This window comes from Corapipo altera, unplaced genomic scaffold, assembly GCF_003945725.1.
Source record: "Corapipo altera isolate COAL_440 unplaced genomic scaffold, ASM394572v1 198, whole genome shotgun sequence".
NCBI lineage: Eukaryota > Metazoa > Chordata > Aves > Passeriformes > Pipridae > Corapipo > Corapipo altera.
In genome coordinates, this window is record NW_020885076.1 from 118,065 (window position 1) to 145,292 (window position 27,228).

The following is a 27,228-nucleotide window of genomic DNA, read 5'->3' on the forward strand; positions in this document are numbered from 1 at the left end:
GAGAAAAAGAAAAAAAAAAGACGAAAAAAAGAGGAAATAAGAAAAAAAGATGAAAAGAAGAAGAAAAGAGAAAAACAGAGAAAAGAGCCCTTCCCCTTGTGGAAGGGCTGTGGTCAGGGTGTGTGACAGGCACCCTGGCAGGTTTTTGGGGGCTGTTTCTGTTGTTATTCTCTTGCCTGATGTTCCAGAGGTGACTGAAACAGAGAATGTCCTTTATCTAGAGCAGAGCTGTGTCCTTTGCCAGGGTCAGTGCCCGTTGTGATGTTCTTTGTGTCCCTGTCACCCCCAGCCCCAAGAGCCGCCTGATCCAGCTGAAGAAGGAGAAGCTGGAATACACCCCGGGGGAGCACGAGCACGGGCTGTTCCCTGCCCCCATCCACGTCGGTGGGTACCTGGGGGTTGGGGTGTTGGGGTGAGGTGGGGATCCCCTGCACTGCCCAGCTCTCTGCTCTCTCCCTCTTCCCTCTTTTTGATCCTTTTGGTCACCCCTGAACTCTGCCCAGGGCCACACTCACCTCTCTGTGCTCCCCAGTTGGGGCTCAGGAGCCTTTTTTTGACTTGCCACGTGAGCTTTGTTTTCATTTTTTGAAGTGCCAGTCTGGGGTTCAAACCTGCTTTAGCTGTGATAACCCTCTGATGAAATGCAGAGCAAGAGTCTCCTCCTCAGAGTAAAACTGCAGCAGAGCAGCCAGAGACAATTACGACCGTTTGTTAAATCCAAAAAGCTGAGCGTGGAATAATAAATTCCCACATGTCCCTGTGTCTGACCTTAAACATGGATAAAAGGGTGGAAGAATGAAAAGCTTTGCTGTTATCTTAGTTTTTATTTTATCCCCATTCTTAGGTGTTGGGTAGGACAAAAATGTGGTTTAGGGTTTCACAGAATCATGGAATGGTTTGGATTGGAAGGGACCTCAAAGCTCATCCCGTTCCACCCCCTGCCATGGGCAGGGACACCTTCCCCTGGCCCAGGTTGCTCCAAGTCCCATCCAACCTGGATATTTCCAGGGAAGTGCCTGTGGAAAGAAGCTGTAACCCAAGTCTAGCCCAGGCACTTGGAGCTGCTGGAGCTTGGGATGCTGCTCCCAGGGATGGGATGTCCCTGAGCTCCCAAAGTGCAGCTCCCATCATTTCCCAGGATGAACCAAGGTTGAGTAACTTCTCAGGTAATTGTTTCAGCTTTTGAAGTGCTGTGGTTTCTTGCTGCAAGTCCTGTCATGCCAGGCGAGTTTGGGACATTCCACTTTGTTCAGCAGGAATATTTGTCCCATCAAACACTCACATGTCACTGGCTTGTCCTCTTTAGCTGAGAAGTTTTGCTCCACGCACAGCGAGGCAGAAGAGTTGGCCAGATCTGTGTGAATCAGGGACCACAGAGCAGGTTTCAGAGCTGAAGGTGGTAATTAAAATTCTCAGCATTCTCCAAAACCTGCCCTCTGTCAGTTCCTGTTGGAATGGGGGTCATCAAACCTTCCCGTGGCCGAGGCATCTGCCAGGACACTCCGATTCCCAGTGTTTGTGCTGCTGCCACATTCCAGCTCCTGCCCTGGAACTGAGCTGTTCCCAGGGCTCCATCCAGGGCACTGGGGATGGTTTAACCCCGGAGCAGTGGCCAGCTTTGGGACTCTGCCAGGGGACTGCACTTGAGGGGGGGGGGAAGGGACCTTTCCCTGCTCCAGGCTCGGTGCCAGGGCACCTGAAAGAGCCCTTTGTTTGGGCTGCTGAGGTCACAGAAGTGAAAGCAAATTCCCAGCAGATTTAGCTCTTTCCTGGAACCTGCTAGGGATGAATAAGGCATTGAAAATGAAAAGTAATTTAGGGGGGGAATCGTAAGGAAAACATTACCATTTTTATTTTCCATTGGAGAGGGTGTGCGTGTGAATTTATATGGAACCATTGCTGGAAGAACATAAAGGCACTTGTTGAGAGTGAGAAAAGCTGGGAAAATCAGACCTGGGAGTGACACCTCATCCTGCTCACTGCAGTTTTGGGACACAGGATTCCAGCAAAACGATCAGAGAATGTTTAATCTTGGCTAGAACTCAGCAGTGTCAGCCCTGGGGTCTGGAATGAATGATGTCATGGGTCAGGGTCCTTTTGGGGTGACAGGGAATGTCAGAGCAGAGCCAGAATCTGCAGTGAAAGCACCAGTTTCTGTCTGAAACAGTTTCAGTTATTGCTGAAAATACAGAGCATCTTGAAGCCTTTCCAAAACATTGGGGAATGTGTTTGCCAAGTCTGAATTCATTCTTAAATCTCTTCTGGTAAAGGTCACAGGAACAGGCTTGGAGGCTATTTTTAAAACTGATTTGATTTCTTTGAGTGCAGTGTTGGGATTTACCATCATGCTGGGACAGTGCAGCAGGGTTTGTCCTGTGCTGAAGCCTTGGGTCGTGCACAGGAGAGTTCAGGGGAACCTGTCGGCCTTGAGCTGTGTCATGGAGAAGGCACAGGGCCGTGGTCACCTCTGTCAGGTTTTGTCACTTCAGAGGCCCATGGTCACCTCTGTCGGGTGTTGTCACTTCACAGGGCTGTGGTCACCTCTGTCAGGTGTTGTGGTCACTTCACAGGACTGTGGTCAGTTGTGTCAGGTGTTGTCATTTCTCAAGACTGTGGTCACTTCTCTCAGGTGTTGTGGTCAGTTGTTTCAGGTGCTGTTGTCCCTTCCCAGGGCTGTGGTCAGTTGTGCCAGGTATTGTCTCTTTGCAGGGCTGTGGTCACCTCTGTCACATGTTATGGTCAGTTCTGTCAGGTGGTGTGGTCATTTCTCTCAGATGTTATGGTCAGTTCTGTCAGGTGCTGTGGTCAGTTCTGTCAGATGCTGTGATCATTTCTCTCAGATGTTATGGTCAGTTCTCTCAGGTGCTGTGGTCAGTTCTCTCAGGTGTTGTGGTCACTTCTCTCAGGTGTTGTGGTCACCTCTCTCAGTGCTGTGGTCAGTTCTCTCAGGTGTTATGGTCAGTTCTCTCAGGTGTTATGGTCAGTTCTCTCAGGTGCTGTGGTCACCTCTCTCAGTGCTATGGTCAGTTCTCTCAGGTGTTGTGGTCAATTCTGTGAGGTGTTATGGTCAGTTCTCTCAGATGTTATGGTCAGTTCTCTCAGGTGCTGTGGTCAGTTCTGTCAGGTGCTGTGGTCAGTTCTCTCAGGTGTTGTGGTCAGTTCTCTCAGGTGTTGTGGTCACCTCTCTCAGTGCTGTGGTCAGTTCTCTCAGGTGTTAAGGTCAGTTCTCTCAGGTGTTGTGGTCACCTCTCTCAGAGCTGTGGTCACTCGTGCCAGGTGCTGTTGTCCCTGCCCAGGGCTGTGGTCGGATCTGAGCCAACACCTTCCCTGCCTGTCCCTGGCAGGTCCCACCTGAGCAGGGCAGGAGAGCAGAACATGGACACAGAGGCTCTTCCCCGGGCCTGCCCTGACAGACAGAATGTTCTGGGAGGCTTCTGCTCCCCTGTGTCCCTTCCAGAGGCCCTGTCAGACCCTGGCGAGGTGCCTGGAGCGGCTCCCGTTCTCCGGGGACACGTGGAGATGAGTGTGTGCCACTTACCAACCTTTCTGTTCCAGGAAAGTACCTCAGACAAAAGAGAATTGACTTCCAGCTGCCTTACGACATCCTCTGGCAGTGGAAACACAACCAGGTAGGAGATAAAAAGCCAAAAGATTGTGATCAGAAGCCTTAGAAAGGAAGCTGCAGCACACGAGAGCTGTGTTTGCACATCCTGCCTGCTGGGGAATATCTTGTTGCTGCCACTGTGTGAGGAGAGAAGGGATTTGCAGATTTGCATATGTGTTTAATGTGGATAATTCCCATTATTCCCTCTCTTGCAAAATAGCAATCCCGGGAGTTTCTGCTGGCAAAAGTCATGGATTTGGCTGCAGACTCTTATTTTGGTGGTGCTGCCTCGTGCAGGGAGCTGGTTCCAGACACGCCCCGGGAGAATTCGGGTGTTCTGCCAGCAGCACTGAGGAATCTCAGCCCTTATTTTTCTTGGATCCGTCCCAGCAGAGTGGAATTTATTTTTCACTTGCAAGCTGAAATTTTTCCTGCTGAGGGAAGAAGAGGAACCATCGAACGGGCTCGTTCCCTTTAAAAGAGCTTTAAATGTGTGTGAGCCTAAAAATAGGAGGGGCTTTTTGTTGTTTTCCCCTGAGAAGTTTCCACCAAGAGATTTAGCACAGGATTTGAGGCTGGAGGGGGAAATCTGTCCCTGGCTCTGTAGCAAGAAAGTGCTCTCAGATGTGTAACTTGAGCATGTAAATTAGCAGGACAAATTCCCAGGTGCTGTGGCCCCTGGAATCTGATCCTCAAGTCAGGGGCCTTGGGGACACCTCAGCTGAGGGCACTTCCTTGCCACGTGTTGACGCTGAGTTGCATCTGCCTGTCTCCTCTGCTCGGTATTCCATAAATAATAAATACGTGGAATCTGTTTCCTTGACATTTTCCATCTCTCCCTGGAATGTCAGAGGCCCCTGCAGAGGAGTTTCTCTGTGCAGGGGTGTGGAGGTGTCAGGGTCGTGCCTGTGTGTCACTGAGAGAGGGCTCTTAGTGGAAATTATTGCTCAAAGCTTGTCTGAAAGGCTGGAATATATCTGAAATTATTATGAATTGTGGTGTAAGCTTCCCTTTTCCCTCCTGCCATCTCCATCTGCAGAGGAAGTTCCTCTGATGAGAAGATGAATCTGCATTTCTCCCACCTGTACTCACAGTGTTCAGAGAATCCCTTAGATTAGAAAAGACCCTTGAGGTCATTGGGTAGCTTTGACAAGCACCTTGATTTTTCTACTTCACTTTTTCAAGCGTTGGCACGTGGTGACTCCACCAAAGATGGTTTCCCCAAAGCAGGTTTAAATAATTGCCCTTCTTTCCAGCCCTGTCCAGAGGAGCCTGTCCTTGGGACAGCTGGTTCCCACGTTGCTCTGGGCACACAGAACAAACCATGGGGTGGACAAACTGCTCCACTGTCTCATTAAACCCAGGTTCTACTTATTCACATCCTTTTTGTGACCTATTTGCTAATGCAGTCTGAGCCTAGGGAAGAGAATGCAGATTTCTAGGAATGATTACAGAACTGTTCCCTATGTACAGAACATCATTTCCCTGATCCTTTTGAATAACAGATGCACTTATGCAATGTATTAAAATTTTCTTTCTCTTCCTTTCAGTTGTATAAAAAGCCAGATGTCCCACTTTACAAAAAAATCCGTTCTAGTAAGTAAAATCTTATTACTAAAACTGTTAATTGTGGAATTTTCACATGACACCTCTTCTTTCTGTCCTGCTCTTTGTCCTGCCAAAGTCACTTCCACCTGCTTTTTTTTTTTTTTTGCTTTATTTAATTGGAATGAAAATACTGTAGATAAGCAGTTCTGTTTTTTTCACCTGGGAAGAATTCTTTTCCCTGTTTGGGTTTGTTTTCTTTCTCTTTTTTTCCTACAGATGTCTACGTGGATGTCAAACCCCTCTCTGGCTACGAGGCCACCACCTGCAACTGTAAGAAACCAGAGGATGACAGTGGGAAGGGCTGTGTGGAGGATTGTCTGAACAGGTCAGAATGGCTTCCTTGGGTTATTTCACATCATCTCTTAGGAAGAGAGTTGTGCTGGGTGCAACCCCAGCAGGAAAAGCATCATCATGGGGGTCCAGGCTCCTTCCTCCTGCTGGGAGGGAAAATTCCCAGTCTGAGCATCTGAGGGTCCCACTGACACCCCCCAGCCTGAGCTCCCTGCTCCAGGGGATTCCTCAGCACTGCCAGAGAAACAATCCCTTTAAAATTAACAATCCCCCTCTTCTCCAGAGGAAGATCCCATTAAAAGCTCCATTTTGCCCTTTGAATATCAGTGAGAGCCAGGCTGGGAATCACTGCGGGAATTACCCCTTGAAAACAAACAGCGTTGTAGTTCCTCAGTACCTTTTGTTTCATTTGTTATTATTGGTTTGTGTCTTTTCCAGCTCTCAGAACGTGCTCTCCCCCTCCCCTGTTGTGTGTTTCAGGATGATCTTTGCAGAGTGTTCCCCCAACACGTGCCCCTGTGGGGAGCAGTGCTGCAACCAGCGGATCCAGAGGCACGAGTGGGTGCAGTGCCTGGAGAGGTTCCGGGCCGAGGAGAAAGGATGGGGTATTCGTACCAAAGAGCCCCTGAAAGCAGGACAGTTTATCATTGAATATCTGGGAGAAGTTGTTAGTGAGCAAGAATTCAGGTAGAAATATTTATTTGCTGCTTTGGCGTGGAAGGCTCAATGAGTGACTTTGGCATCTGTGGTCATGGGTGGGATATCCTTAGACAGGAGCAAAGGGGGGGAGAAGGAATCCTGTTCTGGTCACAGCCAGAAGGGAGGCTTAGAATTCCCATTTCTGGATCAGTCAAGTTGTTCTCAGTCCAATGGAGAGGAGTGGTTAGTGTTTGGAATGAATTCTGTGCCTCCTCTGCCCTGTAAACATGACTGTGAGTCCAAATGAGAACTGTGCAGGATTTGGACTGTGCCAGGTACAACTGAGGGGCAGAGTGGGACTGGAAGGGACATGGGCTTTTGCAGGTGGGTGTGAAGTTAAAAAAAAAAACAAGTGGGAGCATTAATAACCAATGAAAGAAAGAAATTGTCTTGTTCACTCTGTAGCATCGTGGGATATTTGAGGTTGGAGGGACCTGCTGCTCTCAGAGCTCCACCAGAAGGCAGCTGCAGTCTCCTCATACAGAGATAACCACTAACACTGACTCCTGTCACTGTGCTCCTGTGATCCATGGATGTGATTCCAGAAACTGTCCAGCCCCCAGGAAGCAGCTGGTTGTTGTCCACGTGCATACACAGACACCCCAAAGAATGTATACTTGCATTTTCTCTTCCATACACAGGTTATCACCATGAAATGTGTACACATAATCTGCAGAACCCAAAAGGGAGCATTCCAGAAGAGCAAATTTCTAAATTCTAACCCAAGCTCTGTCAGTGGCCTTGACTTATAAAAATAGGTACAATCATGGTTTTCCTCCCTCTCTAGGTGTACGGCTCTGTAAAATATAAACCATTACTTTTATCCTTCCAAACCCCCTCTGAGAACTCCTGAACGTGCTCTCGCTGTGTCGCTCCCCGTTTGCTGAGGGTGGGGACAGGCAGAGTGACGGGGTGCTCCCTGTGTCACCCGGCAGGAACCGGATGATTGAGCAGTACCACAACCACAGTGACCACTACTGCCTGAACCTGGACAGCGGGATGGTCATCGACAGCTACCGCATGGGCAACGAGGCTCGCTTCATCAACCACAGCTGCAACCCCAACTGCGAGATGCAGAAATGGTGAGCGGGGGGCTTCCTGCTCCCTGGGGAACCCGGGACACCCAGGCTGAGAGAACAGGGTCAGCTGAGGGAGTCTGAGCTCAGAACAGGGAGGGGAAGGGTGTCAATAATCCTCAGACCTTAGAACCATAGAATCATAGAATCATGGAATCATGGAATCAGTTGGGCTGGAAGGGACCTCCAAGATCATCAAGTCCAACTCTTGATCCAACCCCACTGTGGTTCCCAGCCCATGGCACTGATGCCACATCCAGTCTGTCCTTAAAAACCTCCAGGGATGGAGAATCCACCACTTCCCTGGGCAGCCCATTCCAATGGCTGAGCACCCTCTCTGGAAAGAAATTCTTCCTAATCTCCAACCTAAACCTGCCCTGGCACAGCTGAAGACCGAGCCCTCTTGTCTTGCTGATGGTTGCCTGGGAAAAGAGACCAACCCCCAGCTGGCTCCCCCCTCCTGTCAGGGAGTTGCAGAGAGTGAGGAGGTCTCCCCTGAGCCTCCTCTTCTCCAGGCTGAACAGCCCCAGCTCCCTCAGCCTCTCCTCACAGCACTTGTGCTCCAGTCCCTTCCCCAGCCTCGTTGCTCTTCCCTGGCCCTGCTCCAGCCCCTCAATGTCCTTCCTGAGCTGAGGGCCCAGAGCTGGACACGGCACTCGAGGGGAGGCCTCACCAGTGCTGAGTCCAGGGCAAGAATCACTTCCTTGGACCTGTTGGCCACACTGTTCCTGAGCCAGACCAGGATCCACTGGCCCTCTTGGCCACCTGGGCACACTCTGGCTCATGTTCAGCTTCCTGTCCATCCAAATCCCAGGTCCCTCTGCCTGGCTGCTCTCCAGCCACTGTCCCCAGCCTGTAATGCTGCATGAGGTTGTTGTGGAGTGTTTGCAAGTGCTTTGCAAACAAGGTCCAAGTTTTCTGGCAAGGCAAGCCCAGCACTGCTGGTTGTCACACTGCAAATGTTGAAGGCCAGGTAACACTCTAAACTCCTCTGTGTGTGTATATTCTTTCTTCCTGGCAGTTGAAATATTTTTTAACACAGGCAAAGAGTGTGATTGCAGCACAGCCTGTGTCACACCAGCACTGGTATAGTGGCATTTTCTCTTCTCTGCACAGGTTATCAGCAGTGCAGTGTGAAATGCAGGGCCAGACTAGGAGGAAATAAGTGCTGAGGGATTTGTAGTGAATGATTTACAGGGAAGTAGCAGATGGTGGTGACAGGAATCACTGTGGGGACAGGGCAGCAGAGTAGCTTGTGTTTCCCAGATAATTCTGGTGGATTTAAGCACTAGTAATCAAGTTTTAAATTTGAAAATCCAACACAAAATGAATGAAAGGATTGGGAGGGGACTCTGCCCCTCTGCTCTGCTCTGGTGAGAGAACCCACCTCAAGTCCTGCCTCCAGCTCTGGGGTCCCAGCACAGGAAGGACATGGAGCTGTTGGAGCAGGTCCAGAGGAGGCACCAAGGGAATCAGAGGTGGAGCAACTCTGCTGGGAGGAAAGGCTGAGAGAGTTGGGATTGTTCAGCCTGGAGAAGAGAAGCTCTGGGGTGACCTGATTGTGGCCTTCCAGTGCCTACAGGAGCTGCAGGAAAGATGGAGAGAGGCTATTTCCAAGGGATGGAGGGACAGGACAAGGGGGAATGGCTTCAAATTGACAGAGGGCAGGGTCAGATGGGATATTGGGAAGAAATTCCTCCTTGTGAGGGTGGGGAGGCCCTGGCAGGGGTTGCCCAGAGAAGCTGTGGCTGCCCCTGGATCCCTGGAAGTGTCCAAGACCAGCTTGGATGGAGTTTGGAGCAAGCTGGGCTGGTGGAAGGTGTCCCTTCCCGTGGCAGGGGGTGGAACAAGATGAGCTTCAGGTCCCTCCCAACCCAAACCATTCTGTGGTTCTGTGATTTTGAGATGAGTTTGATGTCAGTGTAAGATTTCAGTCTAGGAGGAGGCCTGAGTGCTGGCAGTGGACAAGCTGATTTCTTGTGATAGCCAGGACAGTTTGTAGCTTTCCCTGAAAGCACAACTTCCTCCTCTCTGTAAATGTTGTGTTCACTTTTTGGCCTTCGGGGTTTGTTGTAACAGATAAATGAGAGAACTGTACAGGTGAAGAACAGGCACGACCCAGGGCGCAGCAGAAGTGTTGCTTCCTGTCTCTGACACTCCCACTGTGTGGCCAGAGAGGATTTCAGGTGTAATCCTGGGGGATCTTTGCTGGTGCTTTCCCTGCAGGTCCGTGAACGGTGTTTATCGGATCGGGCTCTATGCACTCAAGGACATGCCTGCTGGGACTGAGCTGACCTACGACTACAACTTCCATTCCTTTAACGTTGAAAAGCAGGTAAAGATCCCACGGGGAGACCTTAAAAAAAAGTGTCACCAAGGGCCAACAGTTCTGTAAAGCTGAAGGTCCGTTAACAAAACCTGTCACGTTGTGTTTGGCAGAAGAGGTTCTCTGGAATGCTGAGGGAGAATTGAAATGTTTGGGGGTTTATTTGATTTATTTTTTTCTCTCCCCCCCACCCACCCCAAAGCAACTCTGCAAATGTGGCTTTGACAAATGCAGAGGGATAATTGGGGGGAAAAGCCAGCGCATGAATGGACTTTCAAGCAAAAGCAACCAGCCTGTGAGCACCCACAGAAGGCCTGGGCGGTCGAAAGAGAAGAGGAAGTCAAAGCACAAATTAAAGAAGAGGGTAAGTATTAAAGACAGAGTTTGGGTGGGTAGAGGTTAATGAGAAATCAGTCTGTGCCATCAGACCAAAAACTGGTGTGTCTGTACGTGCAGTAGAGCAGTGCTGCAGGTTCTGTCTCAGGGACTGCTCTGAGTGCTTTGCTGAGCTCTTGGCACAGTTTTTCCTGTCTATCAGAACCATCTGTTTTCCAGAGGGGCCACATCCCTGAGGAACCCAGTGAAAGTGTGAATGCCCCGACCAGGCTGACCCCTCAGCTGCAGATGAAGCCCATGTCCAACAGGGAGAGGTAAGGGAGGGTTTCTGGGGGACTGGCCTCAGAAATGGAGTGTTGAGCAAACACTGGTGCATCATGAAATGCCTGAGGATGCAGCTCTGAGTTCCCCTCTAACCCAGCCAGACTGGAGTTCCTCCCCACTGAGCAGAGAAGGCACAGAGTGTACCTCTGAATATCCAGCTTCTCCCCCGCGTTAAGGAATTCATTTCTCAGTAAGAAGTGGTCCTTGAATCCCTTTCTAATTCCCATAGGAATTTTGTGCTAAAACACCACGTATTTCTGGTACGAAACTGGGAGAAGATCCGACAGAAGCAGGAGGAGGTGAAGCATGTCAGTGACAACATCCACAGCACGTCCCTGTACACCCGCTGGAACGGGATCTGCCGGGATGACGGGAACATCAAATCAGGTGAGGCCACACAGGCTCCTCAGGGGCTGCCCTGGGAACCCAGGTGGTGTTTAACCTGTGTATAAATCCAGTGTAGGGTCACTACAAGATCCATACACCTGTTGTAAGATGTGCAGGGGATGCTGCTCGGGTAAAGGCACTCAGGGGTCTCCTGAATCCTGGTAGGAGGTGCCACATCTGGTGTTTCATCAGGAGGGGTCTGTCAGAGCGTGGTGTTTAACATTGTGCCATGGTCTGGTTGACAGGTGTTGATCAGTCAAAAGTTGGTCTTGGAGGTCTTTTCTAAATGGTTCTAGATATAATTCTGTGATATGAGGAAGAAATTCTTCCCTGTGAGGGTGGGGAGGCCCCGGCACAGGTTGCCCAGAGAAGCTGTGGCTGCCCCATCCCTGGAATTGTCCAAGGCCAGGGCTTGGAGCAAGCTGGGCTAGTGGAAGGTGTCCCTGCCCATGGCAGGGGGTGGAACAAGAGGATCTGTGAGGTCCCTTCCAACCCAGGCCGTTCCATGACTCTGTGATTCCATGACCACCCATGGTTGGACCCTGACAGAGAGGGGCTGTTTCCTGCTCTCTGTATCCCTAGACCAGAAACAGTTGTGCTGACTTTGAAAATTGTTATCTATCCTCATAATTTTAGAGCTTTTTGGCATGCAGCTGCTTGTGGGAGTGGGACAAAATACAACTATCAGGGGAAAATTAACCCTACTCCAAAAAGAGCCCCGTTGGTGGGACCATCACCCTCCCAGCCAGGCAGGTGCAGGAGAAGGTGGGCAGTGAGTGTTTGGGGTGAACTCAATGACATGTTTTATTTGCTCCAGCAACATAAAACATACCAATAACCAGCTGATTAAACTGATTAAAATTTAAGTTTAGTTGAGCCCCGAGCAGCGAGAGCCGACTTGGGAACAGCAGCCAACACCTTGTGCTGCTCCAGCAGCTCGGGAGACACGTTAATCTCAATAATCACGGGTGGAGGTGCTGTGACTTGATCTCTGGTGGGTTTTTTGTTTAGAGGTGACTCTTTTCTGCCCTCCCCCAGACGTGTTCATGACCCAGTTCTCAGCCCTGCAGACGGCCCGCTCGGTGCGGACGCGGCGCTTGGCGGCGGCCGAGGAGAACATCGAGGTGGCTCGTGCTGCCCGCCTGGCACAGATCTTCAAGGAAATATGTGACAGCATCATATCCTACAAAGGTGAACCTGGCACTCCTTAAAAAAAAAAATCTCCACGGGGACGTTTTCAGCCTCTGGAACAATGGACTCTCAGAATAGAAGATAACTAGAAAAAGATGGGATGTTGAAGAACTCTTTTTTTTTTCTTTCCCTGCTTACCTATAATCACTTTGTTTTATCTTCAACCCCCTCCTCTGCCACCAGAACCCTCATATGTTGCTGTCCTTTAAAACTGATTTTTCAAAATTTCGGCAAAAATCAGAGTTGCAAGGACACTCCTTCATTTTGATACCTGTGGTCTGATTGCAGCCACCAGCATCTAGAAATGCAGAGGCATTTTAATTTCCCATGGCTCAGTTAGCAGAAAAGCCTTTTTCTAACCCAGATTGAATGTTAGCTACTTGTATTTTTAAGTTTTACTCCAGGAATGTCCCTAAGCTGTGTGTCCCTGTTGCAGATTCCTCCAGGCAGGCGCTCGCAGCTCCTCTCCTGAACCTGCCCCCAAAGAAAAAGTAAGTGCTGCCTTCCCAGAACATCCCCGAGCGTTCCCTGATGGATTTGCACGGTTGGAATTGCTCATGAACGTGACACTGTGCCAATGTTCCCCCTGTAGAAATGCAGACTATTACGAGAAGATCTCTGACCCCTTGGACCTCGCCACCATTGAGAAGCAGATCCTGACTGGCTACTACAAAACTGTGGAAGCTTTTGATGGGGACATGCTGAAGGTGTTCAGGAATGCAGAGGTGAGGCTCCCTCTGGCCTCAGAGCAGGGATGTGACCTCCTTTAGTGCTCTTGCTGACTTACAGTAGCAAAGGAAGAGAATTATCTTGGAGGAGGAGAACTTGTGCTGATCTGTTCCTGGTGAGCCCTCAAGAGCAATCCATGTGCTCTTTGACTGCCTTAGGTCAGGCAGAGAGAAGGTCAAGGACATGCATGAATAGCTCACCTCAACAAATTCCAGTTCCTTCTGGAAGCAGCACCTTGTTCTTCAGTGTCAGATGTCAGAGAATCACAGAATCATGGAGTGGTTTGGGCTGGAAGGGACCTTAGAGATCATCCAGTGCCACCCTCCTGCCATGGGCAGGGACACCTTCCACTATCCCAGGTTGCTCCAAGCCCCATCCAACCTGGCCTTGGACACTTCCAGGGATCCAGAGGCAGCCAGAGCTGCTGTGGGCAACCAGTGCCAGGGCCTCCCCACCCTCACAGCCAAGAATTTCTTCCATAGAGCCAACCTAAATTTAATCTGTCATTGCAAAGCCATTCCCCTTGTCCTGTCACTCCAGTTCTTGAGGAACAGCCCCTTTCCAGCCTCCTTTTAGCCCCTTCAGACTCTTGAAGGTGCTGTGAGTTCAGCACACAACCTTCTCTTCTCCAGCCTGAACATTCCCACCTCTCCCAGCCTGTCTCCAGAGGGGAGGTGCTCCAGTCCCCTTATCAACTTTGTAGCCTCCTCTGGGCTTGCTCCAACAGCTCCATGTCCTGCTTATGTTGGGGGCACCAGAACTGGCCACAATATTCCAGGTGGGGTCCATGAGAGCAGAGTAGAGGGGCAGAATCCCCTCCCTGGGCCTGCTGCCCACTCTGCCTTGGATGCAGCCCAGGATCCCCTTGGTTTCTGGGCTGTGAGCACACAGAGATGGGGCAAGCTGAGTTTTTGGTCACCCATCACTCCCAAGTCCTTCTCAATCCCTTCTCCACCCACCTGGTGAGAATAAGGAGTGGGATGGAGAGATGTCCCCCACATTTCAGAGGATCAGCCGGGTCAGAAAAGCCCTCTGAGCTCCCCGAGCCCAACCTTCAACCCCACAGCCCCTCGTGTGGTGTTTGGGGCGCGGCTCAGGGCAGACCCCTCCCGGTGGGGACGGGGGCACTCCCTGAAAACACAGGGCTCGGAAACGAAGCCCTCTTTGTGTGTTCTCCCCTCAGAAATACTACGGCAGGAAGTCCCCCACGGGCCGCGACGTGTGCCGGCTGCGCAAGGCCTACTACAGCGCCCGGCACGAGGCGGCCGCGCAGATCGACGAGATCGTGGGCGAGACGGCCAGCGAGGCCGACAGCAGCGAGACCTCGGTGTGCGACAAGGACAACGGGCACGAGAAGGACGAGGACGTCATCCGCTGCATCTGTGGCCTCTACAAGGACGAGGGGCTCATGATCCAGTGTGAAAAGTGCATGGTGAGGCAGGGGCAGCCCAAAATGCAGTCTCTCTCTTTTTCTCTTCTCCCTGACCAGCAGTTTCCGTGTAGTCAGTAGCATGAATTAGCCCTGCAGCCCTTCATTTCCTCTCCAAAAGAGAGATGATGTTTTCACAGAGGAAATGCAACTTGCATTTCTGTGTAGAGGAGCCGGAACTGCCCTTGGGAGAGAGAAATTTATTTCAGCAGTTTGGGGCTTCCACTGCATCTGTGGCCTCTACAAGGATGAGGGGCTCATGATCCAGTGTGAAAAGTGCAGATCCAGTGTGAAAAGGGAACCCAAACCACAGCCTGCTCTCTTTTCTCCATAACCAGTAGTTTCCATGTAGTCAGTAGCAGCCCTTCATTTCCTCTCCAAAAGAGTGGAGATGCTGTTTTCACAGAGGAAATGCAACTTGTATTTGTGTAGAGGAGCTGGAACTGCCACAGCTCCTGCCCTTGAGAGGGAGAAATGAATTTCAACAGTTTTAGGCTTCCACTGCATCTGTGACCTTTACAAGGAGGAGGGGCTCATGATCCAGTGTGAAAAGTGCATGGTGAGGTAGGGGCAGCCCAAAATGGAATCTCTCTCTTTTTCTCTTCTCCATGACCAGCAGTTTCCATGTAGTCAGTAGCGTGAGTTACCTCTCCAGCCCTTCATTACATCTCCAAAAGAGGAGAAGTTCTGTGTTCAAAGGAAATGCAACTTGCATTTCTGTGTAGAGGAGCCGGAACTGCCCTTGGGAGAGAGAAATTTATTTCAGCAGTTTGGGGCTTCCACTGCATCTGTGGCCTCTACGAGGAAGAGGGGCTCATGATCCAGTGTGAAAAGGGAACCCAAACCACAGCCTGCTCTCTTTTCTCCATGACCAGCAGTTTCCAAGTAGTCAGTAGCATGAATTACCTCTCCAGCCCTTCATTTCCTCTCCAGAAGAGAGGAGATGCTGTTTCGACAGAGGAAATGGAGATGCTGTTTTCACAGAGGAAATGCAACTTTTATTTCTGTGTAGAGGAGCTGGAACTGCCACAGCTCCTGCCCTTGGGAGGGAGAAATGAATTTCCACAGTTTTAGGCTTCCACTGCATCTGTGGCCTTTAGAAGGACGAGGGGCTCATGATCCAGTGTGAAAAGTGCATGGTGAGGCAGGGCAGCCCAAACCACAGCCTGCTCTCTTGTCTCCATAACCAGTGAGACTTTTACCAGTTTCTCTGTAGTCAGGAGCATTAGTTACCTCTCCAGCCCTGCATTTCCTCTCCAAAAGAGGAGAAGTTCTGTGTTCAAAGGAAATGCAACTTGCATTTCTGTGTAGGGGAGCTGGAACTGGCACAGCTTCTGCCCTTGGGAGAGAGGAATTAAATCCAACAGTTTTGGGCTTTTACACACGCAGTTGCCTGGGGATCCTGTCTGTCTTCTGATGTGCTGTGAAATAGTTCAAAGAAAACCTTGACTTTCCTTTCTGAAGCTTATTGTCTTGCTCTCCTTAATGTTTTTTGAGAAAAGGCAGCTTGTACACACAGCCTGTCCCAGGACTCTCTGACTGAGCTGGGCTGTGCCTGTTTCCCCAGGTCTGGCAGCACTGTGACTGCATGGGTGTGAACTCAGATGTGGAGCACTACCTGTGTGAGCAGTGTGAACCTCGGGCTGTGAGCAGGGTAAACTCTCCTTCCTTAACACAGTTATCAACTAAAGCAGCTCCTGCATTTGTATTTACTGGGGTTGGTAAAGGCTGGGTTCTCACTTTCTTAATTTCTCCTAATTTTTCTCACTTCTTAAGTTTCTCCCTTCCTGTGTCTGCCTTGGTTTGGGTTCAGTCCCGGGAGGGGTCAGTCCTTCTCTGCATGTTTCCAAAAGGGTTTCAGCCCCAGTTTGGGACTGATGATGTTGGGCAGCTCGGGATTCCCTCCCTTTTCTGTGTTTCCCTGCAGGAGGTCCCCATGATCCCTCGGCCCCACTATGCCCAGCCTGGCTGTGTTTATTACATCTGCCTGCTGAGGGACGACCTGCTGCTCCGCCAAGGTACATGCTGGGCTTTCCCCCAGAGTGGGCAGGGGTTTCTGGCATCACCCTGTCAAAAATCCTCTCATTTTTCACAAGTGGAAGCCGCTCTCTGTGATGCTGGGAATGACACACAGTGAAAGCTCTCACAAGCTGTTGATGGAGAAATGTTAATTACCTTGAGTGCAGATTGCTCTGGCCAGGGGAGGAAGATGCTGAGCCAACTGCTGGTAGTTAACATTTAGAAGTAAAGGCCAAGAAGGCTGTTAGACCTTCAGTATTTTGGTGCAGAATGGTCATTAAAACACTCAGCTCGTTGCTTGTGTGTTCCCTAAAGCTTATCTCTCTGGACAGTGCTCTGAAGCCCCAAATCTCTCCCAGGCAGCTGCCACAGCCACATAATTCAGTTCACTGATAAGTACTTTTTAAATTCATCCTACAGATAACACACAAGGTTAGAAAAAAACCTTTATCATTATGAAGGAGCTACTCTTAAATGAGTAAAACCAGCTGATATGTTTGCTAGAGGGGAATAGAAGAGACTTCAGGAAAGTGGAGAATTAAAAAAAAAAAAAAAGGGTCAGAGAACAGCATATCCTTTATCCCATTTGCAGGATTCTGGGGTTTCATTCAGTCCTCCTTGGTGGTGGTTGCTCTGCACTTGTCCTGTCCAGAGTTCAGCCACTGGGTTTCTCATGGGGTTTTTTGCTGGAGAGTAACTCACTTCCAAGGGCTGTGTCAGAGCTGGATTTCATGTTTTCTTATGGAATGGGTGACATTTGATCTGGGGTTTGTGGCATCTTCCAGGCATTCAGAGCACTGAGGGCATTTTTGTCATGACACATTGGATTTTACTCGGGTACCTCTGATCTGATCTTGGTGACTTTAATTAGAGAAATGTCCTTTAATGAGGGAATGTCCTTTAGTGAGGGAAATGCCCTTCTTGTGGCTGAGCCCTGTGTACCATCAGCAGGGGACAGAGGGGACCAAACTGCCACTCTTGGGCCCCAAATGCCTCTGCAGGTACAGGGGATAGATTAAGCAAGTTGTACAAGCAGAAGGTGCTGGGAAGGAACACACAACTCCAGCAGGAGGACGGAAAATCCGTGGATTCATTGCTGGTCTCGAGTTCCCCACCCAAAGTTCTGAGGCACAGCCACAGGACATGCTGTGCTGAGGGTGTATCAGGCGCCCTAAACAGTGGGAGAAACAGCTTTTTACTCCCTCTGATTTGTAAAAGGCCCCCTAATCACACATTCTGAATCAAAAGCATGGCCTTACACACAGGAAGGTGTGTGGATTTACATTTTTCCTGGATGTTGTGTATTGGAAAAAGCCTGGAAACACAGTTGGGGCCCCCAGCCTGCCTGGGTGAGCTGCACCCTGGACTTCTCTGCCACTTCCAAGCTTGAGAGCTGATGTTTTGGAGGAACAGGGGTGAAAAGTTTGCAGCTGTGTGAGTGGGCACACTCTGCTGTGATCAAATCCCTCTCCTTCAGAGGGGTCTCAGGGAGGGCCCCTCAGTCCACTGTCAGAGAACTTGTTTTTTGATTGCTTGGCAATTCTGCTGGAGGTTGTTGGGTTACACCACATATTTCTCTGCCAAAATTCCGCAGCACCTAAACCCAGGAGATGATGGGTCTAGATCTGATCAGCTGGTCCATCACATCCTGCAGAGGGAACACGGAGTTCTGCCTCAGATAGGAGTTGATAAACTGGAGTCAGAATGGATCCTGGAAAACCCACAGAGCCAGGAACTGCCCCTTGTCATCACCCCCGAGGCACCAGCAACACCTGCTGTGTTTCTTCCCCTTTTTGGGGCAGAGGGGCAGCTGGTTCATAGTCAGGAACCTCTGGATAAGCTGGAATTGGAATCATCTTTCCTGATCCTTTAGGCTGGAGAGCATTTGTGTGCATCTCTTCCTGAGTGCTCCTGTTTCAGTCAGGCACAAGAAGTGCTGGGTTTGCTTTGTTCTCCTGGAAGAGGTCAGGAAGAAGGGTTGAAAACAGCTCATTTAAAACTAGGTGGTTTAAAATTAAATGGCTTTATTTACATTCTGCTTGGGGCCAGCAGCTGCTCTCAGCATGGACCTCTTCATGAGTCTTTTATGGAACCCACCTCCCTAATTTCTGTGAAAGTTCCCCTTAGTGCTGTGAAAGGAAGTTATCCCAGCTTTAGTTCAGGTAGTAATAAGACACTGAGCTGTGTGCTGTGATCACCATGCTGGAGGGAAGGGATGGATCCAGAGGGACCTGGGCAGGCTGGAGAGGTGGGACCATGTGAAGCTCATGGAGTTCAACCAAGTGAAGTGCAAGGTCCTACCCCTGGCCTGGGACAATCCCAGGCACATCCAGGCAGGCCTGGGAGAGGATTCTGCCCCTCTGCTCTGCTCTCATGAGACCTCACCTGGAGCACTGTGTCCAGGCTGCCCCCAACATCAGAAGGACATGGAACTGTTGGAACAAGTCCAGAGGAGGCCACGAAGTTGATAAGGGAACTGGAGCCTCTTTCCTATGGAGACAGGCTGGGAGAGGTGGAAATGTTCAGGCTGGAGAAGAGAAGGTTGTGTGGAGACCTCAGAGCTCCTTCCAGGATCTGAAGGGGCTGCAGGGAAGCTGGAGGGGACTGTCCATCAGGAACTGGGGTGACAGGACAAGGGGAGTGGCTTCAGACTGAAAGAGGGCAGGGTTAGGTGGGATATTGGGAAGAAATTGTTCCCTGTGAGGGTGGTGAGGCCCTGGCACAGGTTGCCCAGGTGGCTGCCCCATCCCTGGAAGTGTCCAGGGCCAGGTTGGACGGGGCTTGGAGCAGCCCGGGCTAGTGGAAGGTGTCCTGCCCATGGCAGGGGGTGGGACTGGGTCAGCTTTAAGGTCCTTCCAGCCCAAACCATTCCATGATTCCCTGACTCTCAGAGCTGCTGCAGTGGGTGAGCACAGGCTCATCCCCAGCCTGGCCCTGTGCTGTGTGCAGGTTTGTGTCAGTCTGTCTTCAGCCCATTTTGTACTTCATCCAGCTGGAATAAAACTCCCTTTCTCCTTCCTACAACTTCCTACAAGTTACTGTTTGTTTACTAGGAATCCTGGTTATCCCAAAGGTTTCAGAGCTGGCTCCATGGCAGTGCCTGTGTGGAACCTCATCCCCTCTGGTTTAACTTAGAGGTTATATTTTTCCATAATGTTTTGTCTCCACTGTTACAGCAACAGGGACAATATCAAACCTAAAAGTGATTTTTGCACGTGAGGAGTCCTTAGAAGCATCTTTTACACTTAGACCAGATTGATAAGTGAGAATATATTTATGAAAATAGAATTACTCATCCTTCACTCTAATCCTGAACTTGGTTATAACAAAACTGAGGTGTTGATGGACCTGAGGCCACATTTCCCTGGAATTTTGTTCCTAAGTTATGGAAGTTACAGCAACAGAACCTGCTAATGAATAACAGCAATATCCATGGAAGGAAAACAGCCACAACTGCACATACCCAAAACCCGGGGAAAAGAAACAGGGGGAAAAAACCCAGGAGTCATTGCAATTTAATGAAAACAGAAGAAAAATGTTCTACATGAGTCAAAAAGGCCAAGGGAGCATCAGAAATTTTTATGCACAAAGTAACAGAGTGACTGTGCCATTCTTTTTATGACTTGGGACCTCCCAGGTTTTTGTTCCTTGAGAGGTAAATAACAAGAGATGGAAGCTCTTCCCATCCCTGCAAGTGTCCAGGGCCAGGCTGGATGGAGCTCTGAGCAGCCTGGGCTGGTGGGAGGTGTCCCTGCCCAGGGCAGGGGTGGAAGGAGGGGGTCTTTAAGGTCCCTTCCAACCCAGGTCATTCTGAGATTCTGTGATTTCACAGATCAGAGCAGAAAAGTAAAGAGTTAATTCACTCGTGGGACAGAATTGATAAAGAGAAGTTTAGGGACCTGTTTAGGGGTTGAACTTGGCAAAGACTTTTTGAGTTGCCAGCGGTGCCATTTTGTTCAGCCCTTTTTGCATTCTCTGCCTTTCATCTGCATCTCATTGGAATTCTGCTGGAATAAGTAAAGGCTTGGGGCTTGTCAGGCCAGGATTTATTTTCTCAATAATAATCTTCCCTCTGAGTATCTTCTCTCTCAAAGATTTATTCTTTAAACATTGAAGCCACCGCTAATTCCTACACATTTTCCTAATCACAGCTGACTTTGTTCCATGTGCTTTGGTCTGTCATCGTGGATTTTGATGCCTTACAGATTGTTTTCAGTCTGGGCATGGAAAGTTAAAGGTATTTCCTCTGTAAAGCTGTTGTGAGAAACATCACCATGGCCTTTGCAGGTTCTGCAGTGGGTTTGCATCGTTCTGTATAATCCAACATCAGGGACCTGTTGTGTTGGTTCTGGTGACACCTTTATTTGCTCCTCTGGTTTTGGAGAGCTGGGAACACGCCCAGCCCTTCACAGGTGTGTGTTTTGTTCCACCCTGTGCCAGGTGACTGTGTGTACCTGATGAGAGACAGCCGCAGGACCCCCGACGGGCACCCCGTGCGTCAGTCGTACCGGCTGCTGTCCCACATCAACAGGGACAAACTCGACATCTTCCGCATTGAGAAGCTCTGGAAGAACGAGAAGTGAGTTCATCCCCCACACACCCCACCTGTCAGGGCACAGGGGTTCCATGGAAGTCCTGTCATGGCTTAAAAAGGCAGGAGTGAGCACGTGGTGCGGGTGCAAAGGGGATTCACCTGTCTCTGCTTGTGCTTGTGGGAGCTTGGAGGTTTGAGGTACAAGCTGATGGGCTTTCCTCAGTGTTGGAGCAGGCTGAGGGTTCCCAGTGGCAGCTGTGAGGTGGTTCAGTGCCTGTGACAGCAGCACAGTCAGTCACAGTCACAGTCAGTCACAGCTGTGCCCATGGAAACCACGCCGGGGGTGTTTGATGGGAACAGAAACGAGACACAAGGCAAAGGGAGCCCCAGAAATTGTTATGTGCAAACCAGCAAAGGGATTGTGCTGCTCTGTAACCTCCCAGGGTGTCTGTCTTGTGCTCTGTGCTGCTCTCACATCCCGTGGCACACAGGATGAGCAGGATAATCAGATCTGAACCATCTTTTCTGTGACCAAAGCCCTGCCCACCCACAAACGACTGCAGGGGTGACTCCACTTCCCATCACAGTCATTGCCAAAGTGCAAGAGAGGGAATTCAGAATGGAGAAGGGCATGAAGTGAAGTTGTACCAGGGGCTCATTTCTGTCCCCTCTCCCTTTTCTCCCCCCCAGGGAGGAGCGTTTTGCCTTCGGCCACCACTATTTCCGTCCACACGAAACCCACCACTCCCCGTCCCGCAAGTTCTACCACAACGAGCTCTTCCGGGTCCCGCTCTACGAAATCATCCCCCTGGAGGCCGTGGTGGGCACGTGCTGTGTGCTGGACCTGTACACCTACTGCAAAGGTGAGCCCAGAACACGGGACACGGCTCCGGGAATTTGGGCTGTCGTGGTTCAACCCCCGTCGGCAGCTCAGAGCGGCCACGGTGGGATGAGAGGGGGGGCTGGGAAAAGGTGAAATCCCAGGGGTTGGGATAGGAATAGCTGACTGAAATAAAGCAAAATGTAATAATAATAATAATAATAGCAGTAATGGAAAGGGAGATTGCAGAAAGAGAGAGGTATCCGGTACCTGAAGTGGCTACAAGGAAGCTGGAGAGGGACTGGAGTGACAGGACAAGGGGGAATGGCTTCAGACTGAAAGAGGGGAAATTTAGGTTAGATGAGAGGAAATTCAGGTTAGATATAGGGAAGAAATTGTTCCCTGTGAGGGTGGGGAGGCCCTGGCACAGGTTGCCCAGAGAAGGTGTGGCTGCCCCTGCATCCCCGGAAGTGTCCAAGGCCAGGTTGGATGGAGCTTGGAGCAACCTGGGCTAGTGAAAGTTGTTCCTGCCCATGGCAGGGAGTGGAACAAAATGGTCTTTAAGTCCTTTCCAACCCAAACCATGCCATAATTCCATGAATAATTCCCTGGAAGCACAGTACAGTCCCCATCCAGTGCCTGGGCCAAGAACTTCTGAGCACCAACCAAACATCAGGGTGTCACCAGCATTATCCTCATCCCAGACACAGCTGAACCAGCTACTGGGGCAAAATTCACTTTACCCCAGCAGGAACCAGGACGTGCACTGGAACAATCCTGCTGTCCAAAGGCTGTGGGGGATGTTTACTCGTTCTGGAGCTGAGGACACACAGTGGCTTTACAGTGGATTCCTGTTTTAAGAGGGACAACACTGCTGGAATTGTGGTGGGCAGGGAAGAGAAAGTGATGGCAGTGGATAATTGTTTTTGTGGAAGTTTGGCTGCTGTTTGATCAGAGTGTGTGGATTCTCCCCTGGAATTGAACCAGCAGCGTGTCCTGTTGTGGTTCCAGAGGAGGGCAAACGGGGACACTCCAACACTCCAGTGCTGGGCTGGGGCAAAGCACGTGTTTCCCCCTGAACCTGATGGCTGTTCTTTCCTGTGTGCTTTGTCCTGAACCCCCAGGGAGGCCCAAGGGGGTGAAGGAGCAGGATGTGTACATCTGTGACTACCGCCTGGACAAGTCAGCTCACCTCTTCTACAAGATCCACCGGAACCGCTACCCCGTGTGCACCAAGCCCTACGCCTTCGACCACTTCCCCAAGAAACTCACTCCCAAGAGGGACTTCTCAGTAAGTGGGGGTTCTCTCAGCTCCCTTACCTGGCGTTAGAAGGCTGGACAGGGTTTTGGAAAGCCCCTGAGTGTTGGTGAAGGAAGCTTGGTGAGCCCAAGGGAGCTGAGCCCGTAGGTGGGGATCAGCCTCTGCTCCCAGCGACAGGGGAGGGTCAGGTTGGACATCAGGAAGAATTTCTTCATAGAAAGGATTGTCAGGTGTTGGAAGGGGCTGCCCAGGGAGGTTTGGAGTCCCCACCCCTGGAGGTGTCCAAGGAAGGGCTGGTTGTGGCTCTCAGTGCTCTGGGCTGGGGTACAAGGTGGGGATGGGGCACAGAGTGGGCTGGATGATCTTGGAGGGCTTTTCCAACCTTAACAATTCCATGATTTTGTCAGCATGCACAGTCTGGGGGAAAAGCTGGCTTGAAAGCAAGCTGGGAAAGAAAACTGAGTGTAACAGAACCTGCAGTTGAGAGGCAAAGAGGTGCTGAAGGGGTGGGGATGGGTGAGCTCAGAGATGGTCTCCAGGGCAGCACTGCCCTGTCTGAGCACAGAGATCTGCAAACCTTCTGTTCTCCCTGGAGCAGAGCTTTTTGTAGTGGCTTTGGAGGTGGTTCCAAGCTTGTGCTGTGCAGAAAGCAAAGGGGATTTGTACCATGATGGTCTGTGGCTTGAAATTTATTTAGAAGATAGGAAAAATCGAGTAAGTCTGGCTCTGATTTGTCCTTATTACGTGATTATTCTTTCTCCTTTGGAGTTGTCTGATGTGTGAGACACACCAGCATTCCCAGGGTGTCCTGCATTGGTATTTCCAGAGTGTTTGATAGACCAGCACTTTCTTCCACTGTGAATTTGCTTTGGTATTAACCACAGTCTTTGTTGCTGTTGCAGCCTCATTATGTGCCAGACAACTACAAGAGAAACGGAGGCAGGTGAGTGTCACCTCCCAGATTGTTTGGGGAGAAGAGATGAGAGAATCCTGTTTGTGGTGTTCACTCTCCTCCTGCCCATTTCCCCTGGGAGTTGTGGAAACCAGGAGTTTAAATTATTTAAAGCTCTCTAAGCTTCCAGAGAGATAAAAGGGAACAAGGGAGGAGGGAGAGCCTAGAGAAGTGTTCCTTAATAATGCACATCAGGAAGAGAACAGGAGCCATTTGAAAGTCAGCAAAAGCAGCTGAGTGTGGAGCTGCCCAAGCAGAGGAGGCTCCTCCTTCCCACATGGAGGAGCCCAGATCCCAGTTGTGCTGTTCCATGTCTGTCAGAGGCTGTAAAAACACCCTCCGAGGGCCGTGGCTGTTCCAGGAAAGCCCCAGTAAGGGCCGGGCTGAGCTTCTGGAGATAAAAACCTTCCCAAATGGAAATAAGAAGCCTTTTGTTTGTCACAGCTGCGTTTGTGGGGTGCAGACAAGGCTGGGGGGGACCTGGGGGTGTGATGGGTGCAGGGACTGAGGGAAGTGATGAGCCCCAGAGAGCAGTCCTGGCCTTGCCGGGAATCGGCCTCTTAGGTGAGGGTCTGAAAAAACCTCTTTAAACCCTTCTCCTCCAGGTCATCCTGGAAATCAGATCGCTCAAAACCACAGATCAAAGACTTAAACCAAGAGGAGGACGCTCTGCCCCTGATGGAGGAGGTGCTGGGAGCCCCAGAGCAGGTGCCAGGGGAGCTGCCCGGCCCCGAGGAGCCCGACAAGGAGCCGGTGCCCAGCGAGGGCTGTGAGGCAGAGAAGAAGGGGGAGGAGACCCCCTCAGACACGAGGCAGCTCTGCAGCCCCGAGGAGAGGAGGCACCTCCAGAGGGAGAGGCTGAACCAGATCCTGCTCAACCTCCTAGAGAAAATCCCAGGGAAAAACGGTGAGAGTTCAGGCTCAGGTCTGGGTTTGCTTTGCTGGGCACTGTGTTGGTAAAATTATTGTGATTTATTTTAAAAATTATTTATTTATTTATTATTTAAACAAAAATTATTTGTTTGTTTAAAATTAATTAGTTTATTGCTGGTGGGCATTAGGAACAATCAGGTGGGTTTTTTTGCAGCCACATTTTCCTTTGCAACAGAAATCCAGTTAAAACCCAAGGGAAATTTCTTACCACTTGACACTGTTTTGTATAATATTTTCGTATAATATTTTTGTATAATATTTTTAATAATATTTTTGTATAATATTTTAATAACCCTCCCCTATCATCCCATGTTCACAACTGAGGAACTAACAGATATGCCAAAGAAGAGAATTTGGAGAGTCTCTCTTGACTGTTTATGAGCCTTCCTTGGGTTCTGAGCACCTGCTGGAGGTGTTGTCTGAGCTGTGGGTGCTCTGGTTAAATGTGTCTCTGCTTTCAGTTTAAAGCCTGGGGTGAGCCCTGTCCAGTCTCTTCCATGTCCTGGCAATGCCCAGACAGTCATGGACTGATGAATAACTGGGGCTGGGAGGGTCTTTGGGGTTGTCTGGTCCAGCCATGGCTCAGGGCTAAATTCAGTCTTGGGTGTTTTGGATATATTTGGGTATTGGATACCACTGTGGATGGAAATACCCTTCAAATAACCAGGAATAAAGGAACAGGAAAGCTGCTCCTCGTGTTCAGGACAGGGCTGGACGTGGCCCTCAGCAGGGTGGGGATGGGTCCCAGCTTGGACTCGACATTCCAGGGGGTGTTTTCCCCCCTTACCGCGGGTGCAGCAATTCCCAATCCCCCTTTTTCACCCCGGGCCTGTGTTTCCTTGCAGCCATCGACGTCACGTACTTGCTGGAGGAGGGATCGGGCAGGAAACTGCGGCGCCGCACCCTGAGCATCCCCGAGAGCAGCTTCAGGAAGTGACAGCGGGGCCACCCCAGCTCTGGGGCTGTGACTTGGGGGGGCTGCCGAGCCCCGAGGGCCGCGGCCCGACCTCCTCCGTGCCGGCCCAGGGGGAGGAGGCGGCAGCGAACTGACAGAACTACAAACAGTAGCACTTAAAGGGGCCGGGGCGTCGCCCTGCCCTGCTCTGCAGTGCTCTTGGTGTGTGTGTTGGTGGGCGTGCCTTGTATTGATGTTAGGTACTGAGGAAACCTCGTGGTTATATTGTCCAGGATGGTCAAATTTAATTTATTTTTTGCTTGATATTCCCACTCAGAGGAAAAAACAAACACAAAAAAAAATAATAAAAAAAAAAAAAAAAAAATAAAAAAAAAAAAAAGGAAAGAGAGAAAAAAAACCTGGGGATGTGAAAGGAAAAAAAAAAAGGAGTGAGTTACTCTGAGGGGGGTGTTTGTTCCCCATGGTCACTGAGAACCTGTGGTTGTACCAGCACCGCCAGGGAAGGGAATCCAGAGGGGAGGGGGAGAGGCCCAGTGGCTCAGAGTGAAAGGCTGCCCCAAAAAAGCCTCTGATTTGCACAAGTTCCAAGAAGAGCAAGCCCGGGGGTCGCCGTGGGACGGTCCCTGTGCTCTGGGCCAGGGAGGAGCTTCCAGAGGCCCCGGGAGAGCGGGGCAGGAGCAGGGGCAGGAGCAGGGGCAGGAGCAGGGGCAGGGGCAGGAGCAGGGGCAGGAGCAGGGGCAGGGGCAGGGGCAGGAGCGCTGGGATGAGGCTGTGCAGGGCTGGGGGGAGGGAGGGGCGGGGCGTGAGGGGTTTTTTTTGGGGGTTGTTTTCGTTCTTTTGGGTTTTTTCCCCCACCACCACTTTTTTTCTGCAGAGGAGTTTTATAAAAAGCGAGTCGGATCCTGACGCCGCCGTTGCCGTTGGTTCTTTTTTTGGATAAGCTGTGGTTTTCTCGTGTGTCTCGTGTGTTGTGCAAATTTAAAAAAACCTGTTGGGAAGGAAAAAAAAAAAAAAAGGAAAAAAAAAGAAAAAAAAAAAGACAAAAAAAAAGGAAAAAAAAAAAAAAAAAAAAGAAGAAATCCAAACCCAAGGAACCCTTCACTCCGTGCCCGTCAGGCAGTATCCGAGCGAGTGTTTGTCGTGAGCTGTAGAATATATCAATGCTAACACTACCCTCGTGTGCTGGTGGACAGCTGAACGTCCTGGCCAGGGGTCCCACACCATTCCCACCCCCGTTATCCCAACACCCTGGATCCCCCCGGAGCGGGATGAGGGGGTGGGAGGCACCCGCTGCCCCTGGACGTGGCTTTGCTTTCCTGTCTCAGACGTACACATGCATATAAACAGTCCTGTTTTAGGTGTTCTTATAAGAAATCCAGTTTTTAATGTGCCAAGTTGTATATATCTGCTGCGTGGATGTAAAGCAATACCGTAGTTACATGTTCCTTTTTATGGACCAAGCTCGTCCTACTGTACATTCTTGTTATTATTATAATTATTTTACTCTTAGTGGAACATGACTCATTCCATTAACTTTTATGTGTTGATTTCAAAAGAGGAGGAACAACAACCACAAAAAAAAAAAGGAAAAAAAAAAAAAGAAAAAAAAAAGGGAAAAAAAAAAAAAAAAAAAAAGAAAGGAAAAAAAAAACCCCTTTGAGAAAAAAAAAATATTTTATTAAAAAAAAAAAAGAAATAAGAAAATAGTTTGGAATATTTTCTTACTGTAGAGAAGCACTGTACAGTACCAGGAACCCTGAGTATAAAATACTCGTGCGTGTAGTAGGAATATC

The 27,228-nt window shown here is 50.1% G+C and overlaps 1 protein-coding gene across 1 annotated transcript in view; it reads left to right on the forward strand.

Moving 5' to 3' along the window:
- ASH1L (ASH1 like histone lysine methyltransferase) overlaps window positions 1–25,776 on the forward strand; it is a 56,718-nt gene extending 30,942 nt beyond the window's left edge. Inside the window, exons 6-27 of the mRNA XM_027669320.1 lie at window positions 290–384; window positions 3,556–3,629; window positions 5,155–5,200; window positions 5,429–5,537; window positions 5,984–6,190; window positions 7,138–7,284; window positions 9,505–9,613; window positions 9,807–9,968; window positions 10,160–10,254; window positions 10,494–10,651; window positions 11,690–11,842; window positions 12,279–12,333; window positions 12,435–12,567; window positions 13,755–14,003; window positions 15,568–15,654; window positions 15,928–16,018; window positions 20,460–20,598; window positions 21,244–21,416; window positions 22,498–22,664; window positions 23,537–23,577; window positions 24,192–24,493; window positions 25,365–25,776. Coding sequence (XP_027525121.1) covers window positions 290–384; window positions 3,556–3,629; window positions 5,155–5,200; window positions 5,429–5,537; window positions 5,984–6,190; window positions 7,138–7,284; window positions 9,505–9,613; window positions 9,807–9,968; window positions 10,160–10,254; window positions 10,494–10,651; window positions 11,690–11,842; window positions 12,279–12,333; window positions 12,435–12,567; window positions 13,755–14,003; window positions 15,568–15,654; window positions 15,928–16,018; window positions 20,460–20,598; window positions 21,244–21,416; window positions 22,498–22,664; window positions 23,537–23,577; window positions 24,192–24,493; window positions 25,365–25,456 — 2,884 coding nt within the window. The 3' untranslated portion in view covers window positions 25,457–25,776. The remainder of the gene's footprint in view (window positions 1–289; window positions 385–3,555; window positions 3,630–5,154; window positions 5,201–5,428; window positions 5,538–5,983; window positions 6,191–7,137; window positions 7,285–9,504; window positions 9,614–9,806; window positions 9,969–10,159; window positions 10,255–10,493; window positions 10,652–11,689; window positions 11,843–12,278; window positions 12,334–12,434; window positions 12,568–13,754; window positions 14,004–15,567; window positions 15,655–15,927; window positions 16,019–20,459; window positions 20,599–21,243; window positions 21,417–22,497; window positions 22,665–23,536; window positions 23,578–24,191; window positions 24,494–25,364) is intronic.
- The last annotated feature ends 1,452 nt before the right edge of the window (window positions 25,777–27,228 follow it).